General features: G+C 35.2%; 1 protein-coding gene across 2 annotated transcripts; it reads right to left on the reverse strand.

Annotated features, from left to right (window-relative positions):
* Window positions 1–295: 295 nt before the first annotated feature.
* Window positions 296–9337, reverse strand: pex3 (peroxisomal biogenesis factor 3). 2 transcript variants are annotated; one of them, XM_063001202.1, is made up of 12 exons: window positions 9218–9337; window positions 7294–7425; window positions 7111–7192; window positions 5514–5557; window positions 5309–5430; window positions 5148–5214; window positions 4963–5017; window positions 4189–4336; window positions 3190–3260; window positions 2957–3079; window positions 2787–2883; window positions 296–788 (listed from the first exon to the last, which is right to left on the reverse strand). In XM_063001202.1, exons 1-12 carry the CDS (start codon window positions 9288–9290, stop codon window positions 705–707), a joined length of 1098 nt encoding a protein of 365 aa, XP_062857272.1. In that variant the 5' UTR covers window positions 9291–9337; the 3' UTR covers window positions 296–704. The 2 variants fall into 2 exon arrangements, with proteins under 2 accessions (XP_062857272.1, XP_062857271.1); XM_063001201.1 differs by having other exon boundaries at window positions 4168–4336.
* Window positions 9338–11804: the final 2467 nt, after the last annotated feature.

Raw genomic sequence — 11804 nt, forward strand, 5'->3', positions numbered from 1 at the left:
AAAGAAAATTCATTATGGCTTTTTGTCTTGACATTGCAGTGTAAATTTTGGGCTCTTACCAACCCAGGTTTGTGCCTTTCCATACTATGTTCAATCAATTTAAATTGTAACAGGTGAACTCCAATTAAGTTCTAGACACAACTTAATTAAATCATACAGGATGCTCACCATAATTTGGATTGACCACAATTTGCATTGCCAAAGCAAAGGGCTGAATACTTTAGTGAAGAAGAGATTTTATAAACTCAAACATGTACTGAACAGTGAATGACAAATTCAATCCAAAACACCAATATTAGTTCATAATTTTATAAATGGCAAAACCTTCTTTTGTGTAGTTTTTTAACTTGTTTTTCTTAACTATTTTGTTTTCTAAAACTAAACAGCTGGGATATGGACAATTACAAAAATGTAGTGCATCTCATCTTAAGGACTCAACTGCAACAGTAAAAACACAGCTGTGAAAAAGTCCCAGCTATAAAAAAAATTCTGGGTCATCAAATACAGTTTTGTACACCTGAAAATTAAGCTTTTAATTTAAAATCCATCATAAGATATTAATGAGACCACATTCTACCAAATGTATGTTCCTCGTGAATTTTCCCCCAGAGTACGAGTGAGGAAGGGAATGTTTCGCTGCATCGTCCTTTAAAAAAATTCTATAGTCACTGAGATCCAACACAAGTTCACAGAACTTTTCAAATTTACTTTTGCAGTTCATGTGGGCTGCTAAATGCTTCATAAACATTGGCAGCAAACTCCTTCACCTGGTCTATCATCAACAGATCCTGGAACAGAACAACAGCAGAACATTATTGATGATGTTGTACAATAAACTCTGCATTTTAAACTAGTTGTATGTTTATAAAAACTAAGACTGTAGGATAAGATACTGTACTATTTTAAGAAGAAAAAAAAATAATAATAATAATAAATAAATAAAAAAAAATGGCGAGACTGGTTTGAACTGACAGGAAGGAACTTAGATAACCTTTATTTACAGTATGCACAAAAGCATCTCAGAAGCACCATGCCATAGTATAGTGTAATAGAATGTAATCAGTCCTTAAAATTTTGAAGATGGCTACTCATAAGAACAAGGTGAAGCAGACATTGGGGACAACAAAGCTACAGACCAACGAAACAGATACAGAGGACCAAAACAACTTTCTGCTGATCAGGGTAACCACCAGCTCATTTGATTGACAATCAACTGTAGGTAAACACCAAGATATTTACAAAGAAACCCCACAAAAACCATCATGCCAGACTAAGGTCTGCATTAACATATTTATGTTGAAACTAATCGACAACCAGCTCAAAAATCTGATGGCAGCACGTTTTTAAAAAAAGTTGGGAGATGTGTCATATCAATGCTTTAACAATGTTGTTATAATTTTACTAAAGAAACACATTGTTTTAGCTGTAAAAGTGAAATTGTCCCCTATTATTTCTTAATTTAACACTGCAAAATGAGTATTTACTCCTCAGCATGAACAGTGCTTTTACAGATTTACAAATTGCTATTGGCACAAACACATTGCATACCATGACAGGGATAGGCTTTCTAACTTGCATTGTTAACACTGAACGTTTCTTTACGTCTTTGGGAAGAAGAACACTTATGTGTTGTGAACCACAGACCACAGCTCACATTTCCACTTTGTCAGTTCACCTCGGATAAGTTTAAACTTAGAGATGACATGATGCTTCTGGATGTTGTTGATATATTTGTTTGTATTTTATGATTTTTACATCATTTTTAACACATTCATTACAGGACAGGTGGGTCCATGATTCATCAGTTCACATTAAATGGGCAATTTTGTATCTCACCTAACTTACATGTCTATGAACTGTTAAAAAAAAAAACGGAGCTCCCGGAGGACACCCATTCAGGCACAGGGAGAGCATGCAAACTCCACACAGAACCGAACCGCTGCGCCTGGGAATCAAACCCAGGACTTTCTCAGCAGTTAATGTACTAAAGTACTGATCAGAAAAATGTTGGTCCAAGCCCCAACACAGCCAAAGTGCCACTGTTGGGTCCCTGAACAAGTGTTCAAATATAATATAAAAAATGATTAAATAAATTACATATATATTCTTTGTGTCGTTTTCAGTAAAATACTTGTAAATGAGTTTACAAATCACTATTGTCTGTATTTCTTTACTTTTTATGCTGTGTATGGGTTAAACAACCAAGCCCTGTGATGTAACTGTATTTTCAGAACACGCCCTGACCCTGACCAGGATAAATCACTAGATAAAAATAAACCGACAGTATGGTGACACTCCCCAAAATGACTGAGCTTGGTTGTTTAAACTAAAGGGTGTGTAAAATAAATGATATAAAATTAAATGTATCTTGTTGACAACAGTTCATGGAAGGCCCTTTTCTATTCCAGCATGACAGCCTCTGTGCACAATGATCTATAAAGTCTATAAAGACAGTGTTTGATGAGTTTAGTATGGAGGAACTTTTACTACCATTAGTGCTCAAACTTAAAAATGCTTTTTTGACTGAATGGGCACAAATTCCCACAGACACACTCAAATGTTGTAGAAAGTCAATAGGAAAAACAGATAAGCCACCCAAAGCAGTGACTATTCTACAAACACATGCACACATGAGACCACTTATACTGGTTCTGTGTAATTAAGCATGAATTTATTAAATGGCGTTACACTACAAAAAGCCCTAGTAGACTTATTATTTAAAAACATCAAAATCAATGACATTAAACTAAATGTATTTGTAAAATCAACACTGATGTGAATCATACCTGAACAAACTGACTGGGGATTTCACTGCATATTGAGTGAATCTGTCCATTGGCAATAGGAATTATTTTGGCCAGTGGAAGACTGACATTTGAGAGACTGGAAGAGAGGAAAAGAAATGACCAGCAATACAGATTATATACCATTCATAAATGCATAACAAAATTCTAACCTTTCAGGTGAGCTGCATGGTGTGCAATCTGCCTTGGGAGGGCTGAAAAAGTCTGCCACGTTATCAAGAAAACGACTAAAGCCTCGATTCAGGCAAGTGTTGAGTACAGTATTGAAATCTGGGCTAAAAACAACAACAAAAACCAAAGTCAAATTTTTGATGATATATACAGCAGTGAAATACTTTATAAGACACATAACTGCATTTTAAATAAAAGTACTTAATTTCCATACTTATCTAGCATGTCTCGGGTTTCATTTAACAGTTTTATTGTTGTGATGTCATTCTCTGTGAGACCACAAGCCTGTAAATTACATATTTGAAAAGTACAGCATTTAGCATGCTGAAAAAAGAAAGCAAAATCATATTATGTCTTTTTACTATGCTCAAGTCACAGTTGTGACTGTAATTGGATTTTTTGTTGCATATTTGCAAATCATATTACTCAAAAGGAAAACATTTTGTAAACCTGTTTTAAAAATTTTCTTCAACACCCGTATTTGGATTGTAAAATATACTGCCCTAACCTCTTTAAATCCCTGCCCTCATCTGGCAGGTCCAAACTTTTCACGACGGCTTAATGAACCGAAAACGAATCCATAACACTTAAATAAAGTACCATTTGAAAGCTTCGTCAACTTATTGAATTAGTAAGTTAATAACAAAATTAGTGTCCCTGCTAATTAATTACAATATTCTTATTTACAAGGGTTTCTTAGATACAAACCCTGTTTGTTTTTTTTGGAAAATGTAATAAAACAGCATGTGATTGGTTCCTCTTGCCATTAAATCTGGTAAACTGTTTGTTATCTAAAAATCTGTTAAATAATAAATAATATTTTTCCATTTGCATGTAGATTAACTATGTTACAAAAGTTAATTGAGTTTGTAAATTACTCGTTTTTACTACTTTAACAGCATTTAAACAAAATTAAAAATTCAACCTTATAAAAAGCACGAGCTGACATGCAAGAAATTTATTAGGCGGTTTCAGCCACCTGGTGGTTGAAGGGTAAAATTGCAGCTTGCGACTTTTTACTCAAACGTCTTTTTACAGATTAAGTACAGCTTAATTTACTATTATTTGATTTATTTATAAAACTAACTAGACATACTCGACATCCCTTACCATCATCATTTGTAATTGTAACTGTTTGGAATTAGTGTTTAAACTTTCATATGCATCAGCTTTACTTTTAAATATCATTTACCACAGAAGCGGTTTCATTTACTTGATCAGCCAATGTGCTCTCCTCATCAGAAATCATGTACCAGGACAAAGGTCTGTGTTTGGATGAGCCCGTGTTCTCCACTAGCTGTCTGATCTGACTCAACTGCTGCTCCAGATCCTGCAAGGACAGACTCTGCTTCAAAGAGATCCTGAAAACAGAGAATTCACTGTTGTTTGTAATGACATGCAGAGAAGCCTGAAGTTTTAAAAGGTAAATGCAGTTGTGAAAGATTCCTAAAGGCTGACATAACCATCCATGCATAATCATCTATGATTGGACTTTCGGCCACAACTGCAACATAACTTGTCGCCATGAGAACACCATCACTACAGAGAAACATTGTGCTGGCAGCATAATGTTGTTCGGATGCTTTTTTTAGTCAGGGCTGGAACACTGGTCAGGGTTTAAGCCAAGATGGTTGGAGCCAAAGTGACATTTAAGAACCTCAGTGTGTTAAAATGGCCAAATCAAAACCAGAATAATAATCTAATTAAAATTTGCAGAAACATTTGCAACAGTAATTATGGCCAGATGGTTGAACTAAGTATTGACACAGAGAAAGTACTAATGTCATCGACAATTGTTTGTTTTTTGGACATATAAATGTTAGCCATATGATCCTTCAGTCTATTGCATTGACAGGCTGTAACACCCTATTATGTAAAGAGGTTTTAAGGAGAGTAAACACTAAATACTTATGTAAGGGACTATATGTGTAAATTATAAAATTATGTAATGGATATAAATGTTATTGTACAAGTATTAAAGCCTTACGGTCCAAGGATTTCAAAGACAGCCTTCTTTACCACAGAGATCAGCTCAATAAGGCCTGTAGTCAAAAAAGTTTACATTATATAATGTTAATAAAATAATGCAAATGTATAATGTTTTTAAACATTTGTTGAGAACAAAAATAACATCTAGATGTTTATTAAAATGACATCACAAAGTTTGTTTACCAACTCCTAGAAGGTGTTTTATACTTGACAGATACTGCTGCTGGACTTCAGGAGGTGCCAAAGGTGCCTTAAAGTGCAAAATTTAGATATAAAGACCATAAATCTACCAGACTGAAAAAACCTGTATGACTACTACAAAAATAAAGTACAGGACTTCTTACCGTTCTATTCTTAGTCACAGAGTTGTCCAGGTACAGGTAGCCACCAATAATGTTGAGCTGAACACGAAGCAACACCACCAGCATGCAAGTACTATATACAGCCACAATGCTTCGTGTAAAACCTAGAGTAAAGGAAACATTATATGGTAAAATTGTACAATCTTTAATTAGTTTTACTGTGACATAGAACAGACTTTATGCTTACTGATAATTTTAAGATCCTCCCAAATCTCGAGCTTGTTGGCTGGCCTATAAGAGAAACTTCAGTCAGTTATACTTTTGTCTAGATTTTGTAAGAAAGTGATTAAAATGTAATTATGCATGTCTAACCAAATTCTAATTTGACACTAACATACACTAAAGGTCTATAAAATTCATATTAAATTTGAGTACTTATACAAAACCTATTTTTAGAAAAGTTGGAGTATTTTGTAAAATGCAATAAAAGCAGGAGTCTGAGTTTGGTTCTCATGAATCTTGTAGAATTTGATGCTTGCAATAATATAGGCATGTTACATCACCTCTCCCATTTTATTTATTTATTTATTTGGGTTTTAACGCCATGTTTAACACGTGTCATTTAATGGCAAAAAATAGGTATTATGTTTCTGTTTATTTTATATTATCTTTATATTTTGATCCATTTTATATTTTCATTTTTATGGCTGCAAGGTAGGTTAACACTGTTCTTGTGTTGTCTTGTGTCTTTTGAGTTTCTTTTATTGTTTCAGGCATGTGTATTTGTTGTCTTTCCTTGGTGTATTTGGGGCATTCTATGAAAATGTGTTTCACCTTTCTGATTAATTAAACTTTTTATTTATTTGGGGACCTAGGATACTAACTGTTGCCGGTTTGTGCATAGAATTTTTGCTCATTCTTGCTTAATAAAAAACTTCAGCTGCTTAATAGCCCATGTCCACTGATGTGGGGTGATTCTGATGGGAAACTTTTACCCACCTGAGGCTCAAGCCTGCAAGTTTAAGACTACCATGCCAACAATACTGTCCCTGCTAAATACAAAGGGAAGCTGCCGTGTCTGCACTCAAAATGCCGTGTCTGCACTCAAAATACCAAGAGCTCACTATTATCCTTTACCACAGACTGGATTGAAAGATGAACTCAAATTCCTTATGATTTTTACTGGATAACTTTTGTTAAAACTATTTTGCATATGTGTGGTTTGTTTAAGTCTAATTTATTTAAATTATCCTCCAGGCCACCCTAGGAGGATGGGTCCTTGTGAGCCTGATTCCACTCAAGGTTTCTTCCTTGTAATTTTTCTTGCCACTGTAGTCCTCGGCTTGCTCATCAGGGGTTTTTTGGTTTGTTGGTCGTGGATGTTGTAAAGTTGCTTTAAGACAATGTCTATTGTAAAAACCACTATACAAGAAAATTTTACTTGATTTGACTCACTACATAATTTAGTTCTACGAGGTGCTGTCCTGTGAGCTTGTGTGGTTCACCTCATCACTGAGCAGCTCTGACAATATAAAAACTTGACAAACTGACTCCTTAAACAGGTGGCATTCTATAGACATTATAAGGTTTTAAATTTTTCAACATGGCCCCATTTCACTACCAAAATGTGTCAATTATGCTATTGTTTTTACATCTGATAAAAATGGTCATGCCTGAAATAGGCAATTGTTGATAGGTAATCTGGCTACAAAGTTGTGAGTCTTGAATCAGACACATCATATATATACATACAAGTAGGCAGCAAGGCTTGCTTTGAAGGAGACATACTGGAATATAAGGGCACAAATGCAAGCACAAACTAAGTGGACTGTCCTGTCACTCACCTGGACTTTAGCAGCGCTGTGAGGCTTTCTGAATTCAGGTGGTGTACAATTGCCTCTCTTAGGGTAGGGAGCATAGACAACACTGCAAACAATGGACATGAATGGTACTGTGAATCAAATGTTTTTAAAGATTTTGCATGCGTAATGAAGACACTTAAAACCACACAGTGTTTACAACTTTACCTGTCATGTTACACGTCCTCTGGTTACTCTCAAAGTGAAACTGCCGCCTAGCCTGAGCAATGTACTCAGCCGCTTCACGCTCCTGCATCTTCTGTATTTTTCTTTGAGCATACTTTCCAAGCAGGTACACACCTGATGTGTAAAGTAAATCCATTTAATTTATATGCACATTCTAGTTCAGGGTATGTTATAGAGTTACAATAAGTAGAAATGAAATACACAAGAGTAAATTCTGAGTATAAAAAATTTAAACTGATCTAAGAAGTGAGGCAAGAAGGAAGAGAATTTCAAAAACATGGTGCCAAATGACAAATTCTGAAGCACCATAATTAAAAAAATGTACACAATGTTAATTAATTAATTCACTTCATACAACTGTGTCACTCTGATTAGGGTCACAGTCAGTCTAAAAGCCAACCTGAAAACACTGGGAGCATGGCAGCAAAACATCTAGGACAGGGCACTAATCCATTGCAGGCTCTTATATACCCAGATTTACTTACACCTACGGGCAATTTAAGAGTAGCCATGGAAACTTAAGGGGAGAACATGGCATGTTTTTCACAGTGAACTCAAACAAGACCCAAACAAACCCCAACAACTTGGTATTTTTAAAATAACACAATGAGAGTAAAAAAACTGTATAAATGATGGTTCACAATTCCAGTCACTGATTTCGTAAATCCTACATTTACAATAGGTAATCATTTTCAGTTAAAAAGGCACTCAATTTTGCAGCAGTAAAAGTACCTATCCCATTACTATGGCTGATCCAGGGTTGTGCTATCAGCCAGTCAGGTGTCTGCAAGGACATGGTTGGCTAATGTCTGGGGGCGAGATGGCTGAAACAGTCTATTCAGTAGGGGCTGCACATATCAGTGCGCTCACAGTGCTAATGCACCTCAACGTCTGGCTTATTAGTAAACAAAGCTAGATACATTATTGGATAATATTCACTATTCACTAACACTATTGTGGCTTCCTAACCTAAATTGGCAAAGTAAAACAACAAGCAAAAATCCAACTTTGTGAAACAACTACACTTACAACCACTTGTGTCAAAGATTACAATTTTTGTAATGTATAGCAATCCAAAAATTCAATCATTTGTAAATCAGTCCGTCAGTACACAGTTCTGGTACACACATTCCACCAAATGTATTAAGTGTAAAAGGTCTTTTATAGCAAATGTGGAAACTCTTTACAAATTATTAATAAGTACGCAAATCACTGATAAAAAAGATGTATGGGTAAATTATGCTCAAAGTCAAAACATCCATCTTAGGAGTTATTTACTGCATGTACTGCAACGCATTGACTGTACAATGAAATTGGATTGTGGTTGAGGATATGTTATCAGATTTCTGTACCACATATAAAAATGTCAGAAATTAAAGTTATCACATTTTGCTTTTTCCACCAGAAAATATGAGCAAAAGATTTGGCCACCTATATCTGCAGTGTAACCATAACTAAAAACCTGAAAAATTCCTTTTACACTGTGTCACTGCGTTTAAAAAGAATAAACTGTATGACATTTGTATAATAATTTTATTAATGCATTTTAAACACTATATACGTGTATATATTTGTTTGGAAGAACCTATAGCTATCCAGTAAACATTACATGTCGTATATAACAAAACATTTTATATTTTAAAACTCGTATTTGTGCAAACGCTATTTTTGGCATAGCTTTACCTTTATTTGTAATTTAACAGGCTCGTACTAGCTCATTATGCAACTGAATACTACTGTACTAAATAGTATGTGAAAGTCAGAATAGTGGGTTAGGCTACTGTCTATTTACACGTACTTTATAGTAGGATAGTATGTGATTTAGACCTTTGGCAGTGCAGCACCTAGCTTCATGCACAAGCTTTCTGTCTCTATGCAGTTAACGTAATTGTAATAAGCAGTTTACCTCCAACGAAGGCTCCAGCGAAAATAAATTTCCTCTTATGACGTTTGATAAAGGTCCACGTAGAAGACAGCATTATTAAAGTAAACTGATAAATGCAAAAGGGCAAAGTAGCTCAGAGCTCCTTATTCAGACACAACTAGTAGATCTGGGGCTTGCGCGTCGAGCAAGTTAGCAACCAGGTTGCCAGGTTTATTGTAACCCCCATTTTAGACTACCGAATCTTCCCTAAACCCCCAAACCTTAACAGATCAACGATTCAAACCAGTTATAATGGTTTTATATTACAAATGGTTGATTTTATTACAGCATTTAGTCTTTTAGTAGTAGTAATTAAGTAATAAGTAATTAAGTCGTAGGTAGTAATTAGCATGGCACATTGCACACTTGGTAATCTTTGCCCACTCTTCCTTGCAAAAGCGCTCCAAATTTGCCAGATTAAGAGGCCATCTCCTGTGCACAGCCTTGTTTAGGTCACCCCACAAATTTTCAGCTGGATTCGGGTTTGGACTTCCAAACGGGTTTGGACTCCTATTTTAATAAAATCATCAGTCTTGACAAAACCTTATTTTTTTAAGAGCAAGCGAAGTAATGGATACATAATGGTTCTCATGCTGCTGTACAGCACCTTTCCTACCAACTGTGCCATTGTGCTGCCCCCAGTAATTACCCACCTGTGGCAAATGTTACCTGTCTTTAGTACGAAAAAAAACCTGAGGAGCTAACACTGTTTAAAAGAGTAATTAGCTTTTGTGATATTTCTATTTAGGGTAAAACAAAACATGACAGTGTCTTTTCCTTACATTAACATGTACCCTTCATGAAATAAACATAACTTTATCTATTTATATCTGATAGAATATCTATCCACTATCAAAACAGTATACAGTACATCTGGCTACAATATTAATTAACAGAGAATGTTCTTCCTGTGGAAAATGTGAAAGCTGGGTCTGCCACAGGAGCTACAAAGACAGTTCTACACTGCTGCAATAGAATCAGTTCTGTGCACTTTCATCACAGTCTGGTTTGGAGCAGCTACGGTACAACACAGGAACAGACTGCAGCGACTCATAAAGTCAGCAGAGAAAGTCATTGGTGCTCCTCTGCCCTCCCTCCTGGACTAGTACTCTTCAAGGACCAAGAAACGGGCAGAGAAAATTATTACGAACTCCTCACACCCTGGCCATAGCTTCATTCAACCCCTCCCCTCCGGCAGGCGCTACAGGTCAATCCACACTAGAACTTCCAGATTCAAGAGCAGTTTCTTCCCACAGGCCATCTCCCTCCTAAATAAATATAGACTGACAATACAGACTTAAGTGTGACAATATTCATCTGCTGCCAATTAACAACACTTTGTAGTACTCATTCTACATGCTGTGCACTTTACTGTTTTGTAAATATATAACATGCTGCTAACTTACATATCTGTATATTGCTTGTATATAATAGTTTGTTTGTATATTTTGTGTTTAATGTTTAAGGTATACATTGCTTGAGTACTACGGAAGCGTATTGCTGCCACACAGATAAAAAAAAAATACCGTCAGTATGTCGTTATAACGAGAAAAGGATGTCGTTATAACGAGAAAAGGATGTCGTTTTAACGAGAAAAGATGTCGTTATAACGAGAAAAGGATGTCGTTAAAACGAGAAAAGGATGTCGTTATAACGAGAAAAGTTCATTACCTCAAATGCTGCACAGCTGATGGAGCGTATCTGCTGATGGAGAGACAGTTTGCACACATGCATGATGCTGTAACTTGTGTAACCTTACAGCTTGTGGTGCCGATCAAGATTCTCCTTTAGGATCTAAACTTGGTTTAATATTCAACATTTGTCTGACATTCGGCATTCCGATCTAAATAAGTGCTTCAAAAAACACCTAAGACCTTCTTATTTGATGATTTCTTACACAAATGAAAATAGTCAACATACTACAAAAACAAGTTTATGTTCAATTTAAGATTACGTCTATTTATCTAAAGAAAGGTTATAATGAAACCGTTTATCCAGCTCCCACTTCATGTAACGAGTTAGGGACCGTCATAAAACTAACTGAGAAACGTAGGAAACATGCACTTATCCACACTAATAAATCCATTTAAATCTGGTATGATTTGATGAATTAATGTCAAACAGTTTTTACAAAAACACATCAATGTTTCTCACCTACTACAAAAACCTTATTTTTTGAAATAACATGGTATTTATTTTACATTACATTTAAATAAAGATAAATAAATCTGTAATAAATTTATATTTCAAATATACAAATTATATTTCCAAAAATACAAATCATACCAGATTTAAATGGATTTATTAGTGTGGATAAGTGCATGTTTCCTACGTTTCTCAGTTAGTTTTATGACGGTCCCTAACTCGTTACATGAAGTGGGAGCTGGATAAACGGTTTCATTATAACCTTTCTTTAGATAAATAGACGTAATCTTAAATTGAACATAAACTTGTTTTTGTAGTATGTTGACTATTTTCATTTGTGTAAGAAATCATCAAATAAGAAGGTCTTAGGTGTTTTTTGAAGCACTTATTTAGATCGGAATGCCGAATGTCAGACAAATGTTGA

The sequence above is a fragment of the Trichomycterus rosablanca genome, chromosome 9 (genome assembly GCF_030014385.1).
Source record: "Trichomycterus rosablanca isolate fTriRos1 chromosome 9, fTriRos1.hap1, whole genome shotgun sequence".
Taxonomy (NCBI): domain Eukaryota; kingdom Metazoa; phylum Chordata; class Actinopteri; order Siluriformes; family Trichomycteridae; genus Trichomycterus; species Trichomycterus rosablanca.

Bases quoted from the DNA above. Each gene is read 5' to 3' on its own strand.
- pex3 (XM_063001201.1), bottom strand. From the start codon at position 9,290: ATGCTGTCTTCTACGTGGACCTTTATCAAACGTCATAAGAGGAAATTT. The intron at 3,261-4,167 runs GTAAATGATATT...TGTAATTTACAG, and splicing joins TAAATGAAACCGCTTCTGTG to GCTTGTGGTCTCACAGAGAA. The intron at 2,884-2,956 runs GTTAGAATTTTG...CCTCTCTTCCAG, and splicing joins CCATGCAGCTCACCTGAAAG to TCTCTCAAATGTCAGTCTTC.